Genomic DNA, 18,645 nt, shown 5'->3' with positions numbered 1-18,645 from the left:
ATAGATCATTGATTGTAGCAGGGAGAGGAAAGAGACCATGAGAGAATTCAAATGTGAACTTCTTGGAGCGTGATTCGCACGTTCATACCACAGATAACATACAGTAGCTTAAACAATATAAATACACAACTATAAATACGCATATTCTGATCCAGACCTGCTTCTGCTAAGTTCTCCCGAGTGTGCACCCATTCAAGTGCAGGGTATTAACGCATGCTCCACGTACCTTCAGAATGTAAGTGAACACACACAACTTTAAAACACACCCACAAAGCTGATATCGATTGCTGCCTTCACATGGGGAATGCTGGGAATATTTGAGGAGACTGTCAAGGATTTCTCAATTTTTCTGTATTCTAAATATATATTTTCTGTACCTCACTCCTTTTCGTGTTGCGTAAAAGTTTACAATGTGACTGTGTTTACATCTCACCTATAGAATTATAAGTTTTTAAACAAAGCGCTGTGGCTTAGATATAATTCCCTCAGGAGAAAGGAAGAATAAAGACTTTCAAGTTGCCTTGCTCCAAAGAGCCTGTCTCCTCCTGTGTGAGTTAGCTATGCAGGCCAATTACCCCAAGCCTGCCAGGTAGCTGGATGTGTAGCTGAGTTCCGACACTTAGAAAACATTGCCTGGTTGTTTTCTCTTCCCTATTTGACCTGTTAGATGGTGCAGAACTGAAACCCTCCAATGCCTGGATAACACAAAGGGCAGGTAAAATAAGAGCTCGCTTACATTTGTCAGGGCATGAACGAACAGGCCACATATGTTCATTGTTAAAACAGAAAAACATACATTCGCATATGCTGACTGCCAGTGGGTAAACAAAGGATGCCTTTCTGGATTCCACCAGAAGATCAAATAGCTCTGGTTTGCGAAAACAAGAAAGAAAAGAAAACCAAGATGTGGGGCCAGATGAACCAGGGCTTTGAGAACAGAGAGACTTGTGACCCAGCGGACTGTTTCCAAGCTTCATCTTTAGAGCCCAGGCTCTGTGGAGGGACCAGGCTACCATGGATTAGGGATCTGGGTACTAGAAGGCCAAGCCTGGAACCCAGCCTCCAAGCTGAGGGACTGAATATACATAAAGACTGTATGTGACAGGAATTGTGGGAACCTGCCACCCCACATCCTCACCAGTTCCTCGGGAGTTGCCTGTTGACTGCCAAGTCTCCCCTTTCCCATTACCTCCGCTATTCTCAATTGAGGACCAGCTAGAGAACCCAAATGTATGCTCTACACAAACCATATAGGATGTTTTCTTCCAGTCAGCCTGCCACCAGCTCCCCCATGGCAACAACCTCCAAGCAGAGTGGACCTGAAGCCATTCACACACACACACACACATACCCCTCCACATCCACCCAGAGGTTTTCGCCAGCACCCTCCTGTCTTTCACTCTCTACTGGAAGCCTGTGGTGGCAACTGACTCCCCTGGGGTACAGTCAGCTGCAGCATGCACTGCCTCCCTTCTCAGTGGTCTTTGCTTAGTCCCTCAAGGCCCACATTTCAACCAGCACACGCTTAGTATTGTGATTTATAGATTTATTTCATTTAAAAAAATCCTACAGCTTGAGTTTTTAGATTATCAATGTACATAAGGGCTAAGAGGTAAGCATGTCAAACAAGAAGTTGGGGGAAAGAACGCGTGTTCAACTAAGGGAGGAGGAAATGATGTGTCAGTGGAGGGAGGCCAGAAAGATGAGGCTGAGTTTGGCAATAGGCAGGTGTTTCCAGAGGCCTCCGTGGGTTTCTTTCCCATTGGCCAGCTGTAGCTGAAGTCACGGGAGACCCTGTTATCAGCTGCTTTTGGAGGTGGGTGGGCTGGATCAATAGCAATATGGGTCTACACGTGCACATTTACCGACTGAAGCAAATTCACAGAAAAGGCCTTTGGGGATTCAGGACAGAACATGGTTGGCAAAGTTCAATTCTCTACCTCCATGAAAAAGATCACGTACATATTTTTTGAGAAAAGGGTCTCTTGTCTTATGTGGTCCAGGGAGACCTGAATCTCTTTATGTAGATGAAGCTGACCTTGAACTTCTGATTTTCCTGGCTGTGCTTTCTAAGTGCTGGGATTACAAGCATGTGCCAACATACTGAACCAAACAGTAATTGATGCCTTGGATGCTTAAACTGGAGTCCTGCCTTCTCCTCATGACCATTTGTCTGAAATCCTAAAAGTCTTGACATCAATTGAAATGGGCCTTTAAACCTACTCCAAAGAACTGGTGCCATAAGATAAAAGATTTAGAAGGGGATTTCCCATCAGGTAAGTTTGGGACACACCACTGAAATGACAAAGTGTTTGGCTTGTTTGTTAGCTTTTGGTAGGACTTCGCAAGGCCTTCAACCATGCTAGTACGCTATCGGTCCATAAAATGGAGATCCAGTACACAGCATCTAAATGTATCTGACTGCAGAAATAACTGTCCTCCCCATCTGTTTATATCTCAAAGAGCATCACCTTGTGGTTCATAAGCCGGAGATGCAGCTTTGAGATAATGCTGCCTTTCAGAGGAAATGATTCTGGCTGGTCAAAGATCTCCCTGTGGCCACGTACCCAGAGGCTGCCTGGGAAGTGGTGGCGGGGAGCAATTTTATTTGAGGCTTGATCCTGTGTAACTCAGGCTAGCCTCAAACCTTACTCTGTAGCCACAGATAACCTCGAGCATTTGCTCCTTCTGCCTCTATTTCTGAGTGCTGGGACTGCAGGTGTGCACTGCTCATGGTGTGTGCAGGGCTGGAGATCCGACCTGACTCCTGGTGCGTATTCGGCAAGCCTTTGCCAACCAAGGTGGAAGAAAGGTTTGTAAAGACGAGCCTGGGCAACTGGAGGTTGCAATTGAGCATTAGGTCAGGCAGAGCACAGTTTAAGGATGCTAGTCAATGGGGATCCTTCAAATCGCAAGAAAAAAAAAACCACATTAATTCCAAATGAAGACACCAGGCTTGTATTATTTACCCGTGATTCCTTATGCATTTAGAATGGAGAAAATGGAAGACCAGGGAAGGGTTTGCCTGATGTCCCAGAAGCCACACCTCTTCCTGCAGACACACAGGAAATCTCTGATCACTGCAGAAAGGTGGGTAAAGAGGCCATGATCACTTACTTCAGAATCACACAGCCTGTCCCTGTGGGTGGCGCTATCCAAAACACCTGGATCCGTGTTCTCCTCCGAGGAGTGCTTTCAGTGACTGCCACGGGGCAGTTACTCATAAATTGGGTCTCTTCTTCATCTATGATCTGTGAAAATCAGAGGAAAATAAATACATTAAAATGCAGTGTCCTTCTGGGGGTGGGGAGAGTAACTCTGGGGACTCTGATGACTTGATTTTATTTCTAGACACATCATTTTGCATTAGCAGCCTCTGATCCCCAGGCCCCAGAATAGTGCTTGGCACAATGTGATTACAAAGATCTGGCACATCTGTGCTCTTTGGGCCCAGACACTGTGCCAGCACTTGGAGGAACCAGCCCCTAGGTGATGATCCTTCTCGCTGCTCCTCAGTCACCTATCCATATCCTGTTCAGAGGTGGAGGAGGAGGGTGTTCCTGGAGCAAACAGAACCTTGCTGAGCTCCAACTTTAGAACTTGATTAAAATGTTAAAACGCCCTTGTGGAGGAATTATAGGAAAACACAGAAGTCACCTAGTTTCCTGCAATACCTACCTTTGTAACGTCTACTTATGCCTTCTATTTAATTGGCATTCTCCATATTTTTCCAAATATAATCCCAGTAATGTTGAAGGACATTATAACCAAGATAGTAACCATTCTCATTCCTCCAGACTGTGCTAGATCTTCTGCCTGCATGTAGAACCCTCTCGAAGAATTAAAGTAAGTGCCTTTAGTGAAAGCCATTGTATTCAATTGTACTTATTATCTTTATTTCTTATTTTTAATTCTTTGACAGTTTCATATGCTTCTATAATAACTTTTAGTTAATTTCAATCCCCATTACCCTTTCTTATCTCCCTTCCTTCCTCCAAAGAAATCCTTCTTCCCAACAAGTACCTCTCTTGCTTTCGTGGGGGTGTGGTGTGTATTCTCTGGGTTTAATTAGAGCAGCTTGCATGAGCATGTATGGAAAGTTATTTACTGAAAGCATGGAAAACTTATCCAGGTTCAACCGACTATCTTAGAGTTACTCTTGCCATGATGAGACACCATGACCAAAAGCAAGCTGGGGAGGAAAAGGTTTATTTGGCTTACACTTCCATATCATCAGAGTTGTGGTAGTTTGAATGTAATTGGTCCCCATAAGCTCATAGGGAGTGGCACTATTAGGAGGTGTGGTCTTGATAGAGTAGGTGTGGCCTTGTTGGAGGAAGTGTGTCACTGTAGGGGAAGGAGGAAGGCTTCCTTCTCCATGCCTGCTACACACCACCATGCTTCCTGCCATAATGAAAATGAACCAAACCTCTGAAACTGTAAGCTATTCCCAATTAAATATTTTCCTTTATAAGAGTTGCTGTGGTCATGGTGTCTCTTCACAGCAATAGAAGCCCAAACTAAGACAATAGTCCATCTTTGAAGGAAGTCAGGACAGGAACTCAAACAGGGCAGGAACCTGGAGTCTGATTCAGAGGCCATGGAGGGGGTGTTGTTTACTAGCTTGTTCAACCTGCTTTCTTATAGAACCCAGCACCCCCAGCTTAGGGGTGGCACCACCCATAATGGGCTGGGCCCTCTCCCATTCATCACAAATTATGAATATGCTCTATAGGCCTGCCTCCAGTCAGATTTTAGGGAGGAATTTTCTCAATTAAGTAGCTTCCTCTCAAATGACTGTAACTTGTGTCAAGCTGACATAAATCTAGCCAGCACAATGGATCCCTTGCCAGCTTGACACATAAACACATCAGTGTGAAGCCACAGCCCCCCTTCTTATTCATCCAAAAGAGCACATGTTAATATTAACATCGCTATATGAAATAGTCCAACTTTTAAAAGTCCCAGTCTTTAAAAATTCAAAAACTTGAAAGTTCAAAGTGTCTTTAAAATAACCAAACTCTCATGTAAAATCCAAAGTCTTTCGAAACTCCAAAATCTGTTTAAAAGTTTAAAGTCTCTTACCTGTGGGCTCTTGTAAAAAATCAAAAATAAATTAGATACTTCCTTACTTCAGAAAGTTAAGAACCAGAGCCCACTTGTAATCTGAACAAAGCACAACCAAACTCCAACTGTGTAAATAATCCAACGTCCAGTGTCTGGGATCCACCCACCATCCTCTGGGGTTCTCTAAAGGGACTGGACCACTTCTCTGGCTCTGCCCCTCTGCGGCACACACAACTTATCTTCTAGGCTCAGGCTGTTTTCCTCCACTATCCCTGTTCATCTTGGTAGTCATCCCAAGTACCAGCATCTCCACCACGCTGGCTTCTTCTGCTGCAGCTGGGTTGCACGTTCACCAATAGCCTCTCCTCGGTTTTCCTCAGGGACTCCAACCCTGCCACACAGTGCCAATGCCAAGCTGCTCTCTAGGAGCCCTTTATGCCTTTAAAACCAGCGCCACCTGGATGGTTATGACATTACTGAGTTTAGCTACCAGTAGAAGGTACCAACTTGGCTGCCTCTAGAAGACAGTTATTGTATGTTCACCCTGAGGAGACACTTCCCAGAGGACTTCACCTTGATGGTGCCCATCTCTTAACCACAGTTGGTTCAGCCCCAGATAATCAGAACCACAGATTCTTTTTTTTACACTTTTTTTAATTGATAAGGCAACAAAAACATACATTGCATTGTACTAATTTAATCCTTGCTTCATCATAGAGTAAAAGCATAAGAGAATTCTGAAAAAAATAATTTGAGTGAATAAATTAGGTAATTACACAAAATGATCTGGCAAAATTATTCTCCCAATTAGATCTACTTTATGAGATCCAGGTTACTTCACAGTCCTTAACATGTATCTGACCCATCATGAACATCTGACTGTATTGTTTTTAAGAGCATGCTCAGGATTTTGGCTTTAGAATAGTATGCTCTTCCAGGCTCCTCTCACTTTACTCACTGCCCTTTCTGTGCATCCTTTGCCACATCTCTTTCCCCCACCACTTCTTTTTTATCAGTAAGGGATTTTTTACTGATTTTTATTGAGCTCTACATCTTTCTCTGCTCCCTTCCCTGCTTCTCCCCTTCCATCTTCAGCCCTCCCCCACAAGGTCCCCACGCTCCCAATTTACTCAGGAGATCTTGTCTTTTTCTACTTCCCATGTAGTTAGATCTATGTAAGTCTCTCTTAGTGTCCTCATTGTTGTCTAAGTTCTCTGGGATTGTGGTTTGTAGGCTGATTTTCTTTGCTTTATGTTTAAAAACCACCTTTGAGTGAGTACATGTGATAATTGTCTTTCTGTGTCTGGGTTACCTCACTCAAAATAATGTTTTCTAGCTCCATCCATTTTCCTGCAAAGTTCAAGATGTCGTTATTTTTTTTTTTGCTGTGTAGTACTCCATTGTGTAAATATACCACATTTTCCTTATCCATTCTTCAGTTGATGGGCATTTAGGTTGTTTCCAGGTTCTGGCTATGACAAACAAAGCTGCTATGAACATGGTTGAACACATGTCCTTGTGACACGATTGAGTATCCTTTGGCTATATACCCAAAAGTGGTATTACAGGGTCTCGAGGAAAGTTGTTTCCTAATTTTCTGAGAAATTGCCACACTGACATCCAAAGGGGTTGTACCAGCTTGCATTCCCACCAGCAATGCAGGAGTGTTCCCTTTTCCCCACAACCTCTCCAGCATAAGTTACCATCAGTGTTTTTGATCTTGGCCGTTTTTACAGGTGTAAGATAGAATCTCAAAGTTGTTTTGGTTTGCATTTCTCTGATGACTAAGGATGTTGAACATTTCCTTAAGTGTCTTTCAGCAATTTTAGATTCCTCTGTTGAGAGTTCTCTGTTTAGGTCTATACTCCATTTTTTTTAAATTGGATTATGTGATCTTTTGGTGTCCAATTTCTTGAATTCTTTGTATATTTTGGAGATCAGACCTCTGTCTGATGTGGGGTTAGTGAAGATCTTTCCCCATTCTGTAGGCTGTCATTTTGTCTTGTTGACCATGTCCTTTGTTTTACAGACGCTTTTCAGTTTCAGGAGGTCCCATTTATTAATTGTTCTTTCAGTGTCTGTGCTGCTGGGGTTATGTTTAGGAAGTGGTCTCCTGTGCTAATGTATTCAAGTGTACTTCCCACTTTCTCTTCTATAAGGTTCAGTCTGTCTGGCTTTATGTTTAGGTCTTTGACCCATTTGGACTTGAGTTTTGCGCATGGTGATAGATATGGGTCTATTTTCATTCTTCTACATGTTGATATCCAGTTATGCCAGCACCACTTATTAAATATGTTTTCTTTTTTCCATTTGATATTTTTCCTTCTTTGCCAAAAATCAGGTGTTCGAAGATGTGTGGATTGATATCTGGGTCTTCTATTCGGTTCCATTGGTCCTCCTGTCCGTTCTTATGCCAATACCAGGCTGTTTTCAGTACTGTAGCTCTGTAGTAGAGCTTAAATCAGGGATTGTGATGCCTCCAGAAGTTCTTTTATTGTACAGGATTGTTTTGGCTATCCTGGTTTTATTTATTTTTTTTTTGGCTTTTCCATATGAAGTTGAGTACTGTTCTTTTGAGGTCTGTGAAGAATTTTGCTGAGAACCACAGATTCTTATCTCAGAATAGCAAACTGTACTGATAGAGTCATTAAAGGATTTTCAGACTCCTCTGAAAATTTGCAAGCCAGGCCTCCATCATCTGCAATGCTATCACCATTCTTTTTGTTTTGTTTTTCTTTTCTGAGACAGGGCTTCTCTCAAAAACAGTGTAATAGCTCTGGCTGTTCTGGAACTCGTTTTGTAGATCAGTCTAGCCTGGAACTCAGAGATCCGCCTGCCTCTGCCTCCTGAGTGCTGGGATTAAAGGCGTGCGCCACCACTGTCTGTCAGCTGTCCACGTTCTTATCTTCCAAGCTCCCACAGAACATCTTACCAAGGTTTCAACACTCAGTGGCTTTTCCAGTTCAAAGTTCTAAAGTCCTTCCACAATCCACCCCAAAACACACGATCAAGTCTGTTACAGAAATATCCCACAATCCTGGTACCGATTTCTGTCTTGGTTATAGTTATTATTGCTGTGATGAAACACCACGGCCAAAAGCAAGTTGAGAAGGAAAAGGTTATCAGGCTTACACTTCCGGATCACTGGTCATCACTGAAGGAAGTCAGGACAGGAACCCAAGCAGGGCAGGAACCTGGAGGCAGGAGCTGACATAGAGGCCGTGGAGGTGTGCTACTCACTGGCTTGCTGATCATAGCTTTCTCAGTCTGCGCTCTTATAGAACACAAACCAGTAGCCCAAAGATGGCACCACCCACAATGGGCTGGGCCCTCCCACATCAACCACTAATTAAGAAAATGTCCTACAGGCCTGCTTACAGCCAGGCAGATCTTACAGAGGCATTTTCTCAATTGAGGGTCCCTCCTTTCAGATGACTCTAACTTGTGTCAAGTTGACATAAGACCAGCACAACTCCTGGAAAAAGTCTTATGGAACAATTATACTTCTAAGAATTTTTAGAGTAAATTTTATATTTTGTTGAGTTTTTAAAATTTGTTTCTTGAGAATTTCATATGTAAGAATTATATCATTTCCACCTCTTTTATTCATTCTTCAATTCCTCCCATTTCTCCCAACTTCCAACTTCTTCTCAAATTTACTCTTTAATTATTACTGTTTTATATGTACATATGTATACATAAATACAATCACCTAGTCTATGTAGTGTTGTTTATATTTATATGTGTTTAGTGCTGATTACTTGGGATTAGGTAACCTATCAGGGAACTTGTCCTTGGAGAGTCCTCCTCTCCCAGAAAGCACTAATTATAAAGTTATAATTATAAAGAGCCTTTAGCTCTTTATTTAGGGGTGGGGCCTTGTGAAATTTCCCCATCTGTATAGACACATCATTACCCAGGTCTTCTTTAGGTATTTATTGAAATTTTATGGGTGCAGCTGCTTTATTGCGTAAAGGAGTCAGTATCTCTCTGCAGACATCCTGACCCTTGGTCCTTACTCTCTGCTCCCTCTCCCATGATGTTCCCCGAGCCTTGTGGCTAGGGGTTGTGTTGTAGATGCATCAGCTGGAGTTGAGCACTTCCTGGCCAGTGGGTCTTGCATCCTGACCAGCTGTGAACTTCTGCAATGGTCTCCATAGGCTGCAGAAAGAAGCTTTCTTGATGAGCCGTGAGAGCTACACTTCCCTGTGGGTGTTACGTATTCAGAATGCAGTTAGGAAATATAACCGTTTTAGGAAAGTGGGAATAGTAGGTCCATGGCCTTACCAGCCATGGGTGGTTGGCTACTTTGATGGTTCCAGGCAAGAATTCCCCCCAATGGAGTGGTCCTAACGTCCAATAAGACAGCCGGTGGTTACTTCCAAGATGCAACTATTGTACATGTAGGTGTACTTTCTAGTCTGGTAACCGTTCCAGTCTGTAGGCTTTTCAGCCAAGAATGATTACAAATCACTTTTCTGTTGGGAGTTTTAAATCTATGGTCCCAAGAGCTATTGGCTCTGTAGTTTTCTATTGTGTAATATCTTTGGTTTTGTTAATAAAGTGACAGTGTCTTCATAGATGGAGTTAGGAAGTGTCCCCTCCGCTTCTATCATCCAATAGAGCCTATAGACTCTGTGTAACCTCTTCCTAAACCTTTTCAAAGTATTCACTAGTGACTGTGTCTAGGTTTGGCATTTTCTGTTTTGAGGGATTATTAATTATTGATTTGATCTCTTTCATAGACATAGGTCTTTTATTCTGATAATACTTTTGGAAAATTATGATTTTTAAGAAATCGAATGGTTTTAATCTAGGTTATAAAATTTGTGGTCATAAGAGTTGCTCACATTATTTATTTAAAATATTTGTAACCCTTGGATATATAGTGATGTTTATTCTTTAGTTCCTGCTTCAGCAATCGGTGTTTTTTCATTCTCAGGCTGACTGAAGGCTATTCAGCTAATTAGTCTTTAAAAAGAAACCGTCAGATTTTGGCCTTGTTATCTTTCTCTAGTGATCCCATATTTTCAATTTCATTGATTTCTACTGCTTTAAAAACTACTTCCTTTTATTGGAAAATGTCCCAGATTTCCTTTGCTACAATATTTCTAGTTTCTTAAGGTAAAACCTCAGACTACTGAGTTTTAAATCTTCATTGAAAAAGATCGTTCAATGCTATAACTTTCTCTCCAAGCACTGTTTTTATAACATCACACATATTTTGATAAGCTGTGTCTTCCTGTTCATTTATTTGAAGTTCTTCTTAGAAATGGGCGATTTACGCTCCAAGTGCTTTAGAGTTTCAAGCTTCTTTTATTGGCTTCCTGCTTAGTTCTTATGTAGGCTAAGAATGGGCATTGTGTGATGTCTGTTCTTTTAAATTAGTGAACCTTGTTTTGGGGCTGTGGTGTGCTCTAGCTTGGCAAATGTACCACATAAACCTAAGAGTGTGGGATGTACTGTTAACATGTAAAGTGGCCAGTGATACCAGTGATCAGGGGACTCAGTAAAGTTCTTGCTACTCCGCCCCCAGCTTCCTGGATCTGTCCTCACCTGCTAGAAGTGTGTTGAAGTCTCAGCTCTGATAAGGGCTTGACTTTTCTTTGATGTTTTTTTCCTTGGACACTTTCGATGCTCTGTGGTCAACTATATAGGAAGACTTTTGTATCTTCTTCAAGAACTAGCTTCTTTAAACCTGTGTAATGCTCCACTTGCCAATGGATGCTCTTGCTCTGATGCTGTTTCGGACTAAAAGTCCCATAGCAAGCTGCTCTCTGCTCTCTTTTGATTGGCACTAGCATGGTGGATCTTTCTCACATGACCTCTGTCTTTTAACTGGTGGGTTTAGACCACTGACATTCGATGTGATTAGTGGATTGATTGTATCTATTACTCCTTTCTATGTTTTATCCTTGCTTCCTGCCCATTTTTCTCTTTCACTGTTTTTCTTGCTTTTGTGACTCTACCCAGTCAACACTGAACACATTTTATTCTATTTTCTCTCCCCTCTTAGCTGCACACTTTTAATTCTTTTTAAAAAATCATTTTAGAGGCTAGAGAGATAATCAGTGGGTAAGAACATTATCTTTAAAAGGATTAAGACTGAGTTCAGATCCCAAGCACACATATCTGTACCCTTAGCCTGGGGAGTAATAGATAGATGGATCCCAGGGCTCGCTGGCCAGCTAGTCCATCTGCAATGGAGAGCTCTTGATGAGAATGAGAGACATTGGCAAGAATATAAGGTGGAGCGTAGACACCTGTCGACCACTGACCTCCCGACATGTGCATGTATGGGCACTTCCACACACACACACATACATATGTACACATGCACGTGTATGTACCACATACACCAAAAATAAAAATAAAAGCCATTTTCAATAGATATCCTTCAATTTGCAGCATACATTCAGAGTTAATCAAATTACAGCAGACTACTTCACAGTGCTATAAGTGCCCTGTATTAACAAAATGTTCCCAATTCCTTCTCCCATCCTTTATGTCATTATTGTCAAGAATTTCGCTTAAACACAAGCTTGCATATGAACACCTGGCGCGACTGCACACGCGGCGCGCGCGCGCACACACACACACACACACACACACACACACACACACACACACCCCTTTAGTACATTGCTTATTTTATTCTGAACAAGTTGTCACCTGTTAGATCAATGAAGACAAAGGAAAGAGGCTTTTTTTCCCCGATGTTCTTCTAAGCTATATTATCTGCCTTCTTTCTGAATACCTTTTAAAACCATTTTTAGAAATGTAATTCTAACTGGAAACAAACACCCTCAATTTTTATTTATTTGAGAAAGCCTTTATTTCTTCACTCTTTAAGGATAATTTTGCAGGGTACAGAATTCTAGGTTTGGAGTTCTGTTCTCTCTCTCTCTCTCTCTCTCTCTCTCTCTCTCTCTTCCTTTCTCCCTTTCTCTTAACATTTAAAACATGCTATCTCCCTTCATTCTTTCCTTATTTTCTACTTTCCTTTGGTTTGTTGTTATTTTGGTTTTGTTTGTTTGTTTCTTTTTAAGACAGGGTATAGTTATTTGGCCCAGGTGGCCTAAGATGTCCTGTTTCTGCTTCCTAGGTCTGGAATGCGGTACCCAACTTTAACTTGTAAGTCTCTTCCCCTTTCCCTTTTGTTCCTCCTGTTCATATTCTCATTATACACATTTTGTATCTTTTGTGCTTATTCCAAAATTCTTAGAGACTATGTTCCTCCCCCTTCCATTTTTTCTCTCTATTTTCTCTTTTCTGAGTTCCCAAAGATACATCTCCAAGCTCAGAGATTCCTTCCTCAGCCATGCTGTCTTCTAGCAAGTCCAGCGAAGGCATTCTTCATTTCTGTGACACTGTCTTTGATTGCGAGCCTTTGCAAACTCTCGGGACCAGATTTCCATTGCCCTCCCCCCCCCCCCCCCCCGCCGCTTACATTCCCCATCTGTTCTCACACGTTGTCCTCTTGGCATTTTAATTGTCCTGTTTTAAAATTCCTACCCTAATTCCAAAACTTCCTGCCACTTCTGACTCTGCTCTGACGCTGCTCAGTCTCTTTGAACTGCGTTTTCATCTCTTAATGGACATTATCCTTTCCTGTTGGAAGACAGACATGACAGATGGGGTCAGCGCAGCTGCCAAGCATAGGGCTTTTGTGGGCTGGGGGGGGGGGAATGGAAGTGGTCTCCAGTCCCGTGGCTGGGACTCTGTCCTTAGGTGAATGGTGACCCTGGCCTAGGAACTTCATCTGAGCTTCTCAGTTTTCCTCTCTCGCTGGAACAGGGGTGTAGAGATGGGCATTTCTCTTGCCTAGAACTGGCATAGCCCAGCCTACCGACAGGCGCGGTAATGAGAAGACTACTTGACTATTATAAAATACTGGAAGCATGAGACATTTTCCCCCAGTTTCCATTGTGAGAGCTTGGTAGACCTTCTGGTGTTAAACTCACAAAGGATGGGTGCTGGGGTATTCTAAGGCTTGGCTATCCCTGATGTTTATAGAGAAACCTCTTGGAAGGATGTGCAGGAAGCCCCCAGTAATTCATCTGTCATGGGGCAGGTTTTCTTGCCCTGGCCAAGGTTCCCAGCAAGGTCTTTGTTAAGTGGTGATTCTGTGGATTTGCTTGTCTGCCTCTTTGTCATCAGGGGCAGCAATTAGCCCTTCTGCGTGGTCCTTTCAGGTTATAATAGTAAAATACTCTAGGTCAGGGCTAATAAGGACTAGTGGTGTATTTCTTACTGATCTTGGCTGGGAGCCAAGGTTAAGGTGCTGCTCATCACAGAGGGCACCACTGCATCACACCCTCACACAGTGAAGGGACAAGTAAGCCCCCTCCGGCCTCTTGTGAAGGGGCATGAACCAATTCCTGATGGCTCCTGCCCTCATCATCCAATCACACCGATGTCTATCTTCTAATACAGACAAGCTGGCGAACAGGAGCGAGCATATGTGCTTTCAGGGATCACAACCACTCAGACGCTGGTACCCTGTGACCTCTTTTATCTGCAAGTCCTCAAAAGACTTGTTGGTTCTTCTGTTCTCTCAGAATGGCACCTTTCAGCTCCTGACACGCCACGCCTCCTCCACTTAATGGCACTTCCTCTGCTTTTTCCCCCCACTTTTCTTTTCATGCAGATTGACCATGTAATTTATTATCCAAATTAGATACTCTTTTTAGGGTACTCTTTGCAGAGCTGGGGATCAAATCCAGCCTCTTCCACATGTTCAGCAAGCATTCTACCACTGAACAAGACTCCCCCATTCCCAGAGCTGCAATTAATGGTTCTGAAACAACAAACGAAACCAAACTTTCTCAGTCAGTGAAAGTAATCTTAACATGTACCAGGTCCCCCCAAACTCATTTGTTTCTGGGCTCTCTACTCTGCTCCCCCATGCTACCATCCCACACTGTATTATAATATATTCTGACATCTAGAAAGCAATGATGGGTCTCCCTTCCTTGCTCAACTTTATGCCTATGCTAGCTACTTGTGTTGCTATTCCCGAAGGGTCTATGCAAGCCCCTTATGTTGTGGTCATTTTATATTTCTAGTACGATCGAAATCTTTGTGCTGTCTCACAGAACTTTGGGATCCGGTCAGTCAAGTCCAGTCTCACTGTCTCTAACCCCAGCTCTGCCCTGTCACACTGCTGCACACATACGGCGAATCCAGCCTCCTTCCCAGTCACAACAGAGGTTTAAAATACCTTCTCTCTCACGCTTGTCCTTTCGCTTTGCAGAAACAACCCAGCTCTTATCGGGAAAACGCTTTCTTTCCCAGGCATTGCCACCCGGCTCCCCTCACTTCTGTGCTGACAGAGACACATTCCTTCTTCCTCATGTCTGCTTTGTTTCCGGACACCAATACTTGTCCCCTTTCTCCAGATTCAACATTTGCTGCAACTTAAGTCCTTCCTGTGACCCTTTAAAGCACCGCACTCTCTCATTTTCAAGTTCAAAGACTCTCCCTCAGCCCTCCATACCCGAGTCACTTTTCCTTTCTCCTCTCCGCCATAATCAAATCACCCAACAACTTGACTGAACCTACTGCCTTCATCTCCTCCTCTTTTAAACCCAGCCCTGTGTATTTTCAGTTCATACCATTGAAGAGCCTCTAGCTACATCTCCTGCAACGCTTAACTCAACACATCCTTTGTCCTGGTTCTTACCACACCACTACCCAACCCTGCCTTGTGGCTTATCTTCATCTTGGTGTCTCTCCTACACCTAGCCTGACCTTCCCCATCCACTCTTTTCCTCCTTTCTCTGCCTACTCACCTTCCTCTACTGGCCTGCAACAGGCTCGAGGCTCAATCTTAAACACTTCTTAGATCCTCCTTTAGTCTGTCTCTGCAGGTGTTCCCATTCAGCCCCTGACTTTAATTATTACTTCCGTGGAAGGATTCATGAGTTGACATTTCCGGTCTTGGCGGCCTTACTGAGCTCCATGTTCAAGCTTCTGTCTTCTAGTTCTGGTTACTCTGGGATTTACTTAGCTCTCCATCCCCCGAAAAAAAAATACCAGCTCAAAGCCACCTTGCTAATAACTGACCTAATCACGTTCCCTCTGATCTGGTCTTGCTCCAATTGTGTAGCTCAGAAACAACAGGTGTCCTTGTTGGCTCTGCTCTGCCCCCCTCGCACCCACATGCTATTTTACCTCCTGGAGGGCGGAGGGCACTTGTGTTTCTGCCCCCTTCCTCACTATTGCCCAGGTTAAACTGGGCAAATCTAGACCCATTCTCTTGCCTTGCTCTGAGTTTTTTCCATCCTGAAAGCCAGTGGAACCTTTGAAAACCACACAAAAAGCTTTAAAGTCTTCCTCCTAAAGTCAGCTGCACAGCTTTTCCGGGCTCCAGGATGGGACTAAGGGCTCTGACAGGGTCTGTTCTGCCCTCCCACCCCAAAGCTCCGCTCTGCTCCATTTCTCTACTGAGTTTCTGTTCTTGGCTTCTCTGCTTGTGTGCTTCCTCCTGCCAAAGCCTGGTCAATTCCCACTTCCCGGGCCTCTTTAAAAATCCACATTTCCTCAGGACTTAGCATGGTGCCTGGCACATAGCAGATGTGTCCTTAAGAACGATGTGTGCAGCCAGCCTCCGGATCAGTGGGGAATTGGTTCCAGCAATGTGCGGAACTGCACAGCACGTACATATAATGCATGCGTATCCTGCCGGTAGTACCTACAGAATGGAAATCAACAATGCAGCCTATTGTTTAGAAAACAGTAACAAGTCCGCATATATTTTAAGAATTTATTTAAAAAATAAAGTATTTTTTGACTCCAGTTGGTGCAGACATAGAGAACCAACTGAACTTGCCTCCTCCTTTCGGTTCAAGGTCGCTCTGTCTTCATCTTGGCTACAGTCTCCACCCGAGCTCCGTTCATGGCAATTCCCTGGGCTTCTGCCTTAGTGAGCTGTTTTCCCAGATACTGTTAATGACCTTGACACTAGTAATAGTCGTGTTTTTAGAGCTTCCTTCAGGTAAGAGACTGTACGTGCATAATTCCCATTCCCCTCAGACACTGAAAAAGAAGCGATATTGGGGAAGCCACTACAATGTAGAGGGTGAAGTCGGCTGCTCCACGCTCCACTATGGCAGAGCCTGGGATGGAGTGCAGGCCTCCTGACTGGAATGCCCATTCCTCTCCTGTGGCATTATCCCTCATATGCCAGACAAGAAGTTTCTTTCTAGTCTAGCTTTGTCCCATAGGACCACAAAACGAGAGAAGCCCTAGACAGCAAAACACTCCTACCCCAAACACAAACAGCACTTTTACTTTATGTTTTCCTAAAGGGTACTTGGCACCCCTGTGCAGTGTTGTGGATTTCCAAACAATGTGAGTTTCTTGGGTTTGCACAAATGAGACTCCCTGTGATCATTGTCATAAAGAACTTCTGAAGGTTCCTTGAGCCCTATGTCTTTAAAATCCATGGGAGGATTCTGGTTGAACACGTTGGGAAAGTCAAAATATCAAATATTTAATAAGAATCTAGCCGGGCGGTGGTGGCGCACGCCTTTAATCCCAGCACTCGGGAGGCAGAGGCAGGCGGATCTCTGAGTTCGAGGCCAGCCTGGTCTACAAGAGCTAGTTCCAGGACAGGCTCTAGAAACTACAGGGAAACCCTGTCTCGAAAAACCAAAAAAAAAAAAAAAAAAAAAAAAAAAAAAAAAAAAGAATCTACTGTCCACTGAGTGTCTAACACGCTCATATCATTGTACACTTGACATGAAGCTCAGTGTGATCTGGTCTGGATTCTGATCCAAAGTTCTCTAAACCCAAGGCTTAATTTGGTCCATGTGAACCCTGACACAGACTCTAGCTGGGGAGAAGATTAAGGCCCCTGGCCCAGAACTGAAACAACAAAGAATGTTTTCCAAGCTACTGAAGCCACCTCAGGTAAATCTGGCTGTTTATCCTCCATCTCGGTAGCCAGATGGTAATTAAACATGGAACAGAAGGGGCTGTTTCCTTGGATTCAGAGAACACGCCCAACAGCTCTCTGCTCCTCAGAAAATACCAGCTTCTTCCAAAACAGCGCTGGATCTGCAAGAACCCTTTCTTCTCTCCCTAACCCTAACCGACTTCACGTTCTAGCACTGACCCTAGCGGACCTGGGAACTCTACCACGATTGTCACCATCTAAATAACAGTCATTTCAGTCTAGTTTCTTTCCTGGACCCTGAAGATGAGAAAATTAAAACCTAGTACAATGGGCAGCATTTGTTGGAAGTGTTACCCCAGTCCCTAGCATCCACATACCCAAACAGTCTGGAATGTTTGGGTGGAAGTTCCATCCCAAGTCCCCTACCCTGGGAGTTCCCTCAGTCCAGACTCCACCTCTGAGAAAGCCTGCAAAATGGTGACCCCTCCCCAGAGATACTCAAGATCACTCCCACAGGGTATTTAAATTGTACCCCAGAGAACAAACATATAGTTTTCCAGTCTTCCTTCCCTGTCTCCTCTCTGGAGGGCTGGAAAGCCATCTGGGAGCTTTGATATCCATTAAACCTGGGCTTTTGCTAATTTGGTTTGATTTGGTCTGATTTGGATTATTGCATCAGTGGAGAGTCTTATCGGGGTGGGTGCAGAAACTTTTCATCTGGAGGTCCCACCAAGGGGGTATTTTGTTCTCCCACTGGCCCGGGGCCATGTGGTGTGAAAACACCCTTCTCCCCAACACCTACTCTCTGCCAGGCTAAGATCAGCTTCGTCTGGGTAAGTTCTGAGTTCCAAGTCCAGGGCCTCACATGATTTTTGGGCTGTCCAGGCACCTGACCTCTTGCTGGGACAAGGACCTGCCTTGCTCTGTGGGATCCCTTTTTCAGGAGATGTCCTCTTCAAAGTATTTCTCACACCCCTCTGGTTTGTTTTGACCCAAAGTCTACCACAGTGGACGCATTGCGCTAGGCTATGGATCCTGGCACAGACTTGTGAAATGGATACCTACAATTTGAAGCCTGATTACCCAAAAGTCCTCGGGCTGACTTTTACAAAATCTATTTAAATTGGGGCTATTTGACACTGTACATCCTTGATGCCTAAAACTTTTTGCTGGTGTGGAAACAATTAAACGAACCCCCATATGTCCATGGTTTTCGGTTGCTGTGCTTCTACTCCCCCTCCCCACTCCCTTTTCCGCTTCTCTCACTGTTTGCTGTTTGTTTGCATTCCTGGCATGTGATCTGGTCGTGGTTGGATTCTCTCTGCAATGGATCCATCTCCCTGTTCTTCCATTCTAAACTGCATAGGTATTCCATCCTTATGTTCTTGTTCTCCTTTACAGCGTCTGCTGATCTGGCCCTCAATGGGACCACTTGTGTGCTTGCCTGGCTCCTGCAGCCTACTCCAGGATTTTTAAGTTGGTCAGCTGACAGTTTCCTGGAAAAAGGTTTGTTTATCTGTCTGTTAATATCTATGTAAAAACGTGGCCACAGTATGCTTGTTCTATGTCTCTGTGTATAAGTGCTCTTGTTTTAAAATCTATAAAACTTGTGACTCCAGATTACAACAGCTCTGGAAAAATACAAACATGTGGGTAGTGGCCATTTTTTGGTTGAA

General features: G+C 43.7%; 1 protein-coding gene across 1 annotated transcript in view; it reads right to left on the bottom strand.

The window, feature by feature from the left end:
• The window catches only part of Spon1 (spondin 1), a 289,221-nt gene that overhangs the window by 207,241 nt on the left and 63,335 nt on the right, over nucleotides 1-18,645 (bottom strand). Inside the window, exon 3 of the mRNA XM_038335002.2 lies at nucleotides 3,118-3,251. Within this exon, the coding sequence (XP_038190930.1) occupies nucleotides 3,118-3,251 (134 nt within the window). The remainder of the gene's footprint in view (nucleotides 1-3,117; nucleotides 3,252-18,645) is intronic.

This window comes from Arvicola amphibius, chromosome 1 (genome assembly GCF_903992535.2).
Source record: "Arvicola amphibius chromosome 1, mArvAmp1.2, whole genome shotgun sequence".
NCBI classification, from domain to species: domain Eukaryota; kingdom Metazoa; phylum Chordata; class Mammalia; order Rodentia; family Cricetidae; genus Arvicola; species Arvicola amphibius.
This window is presented reverse-complemented; position numbering and strand designations above follow the sequence as displayed.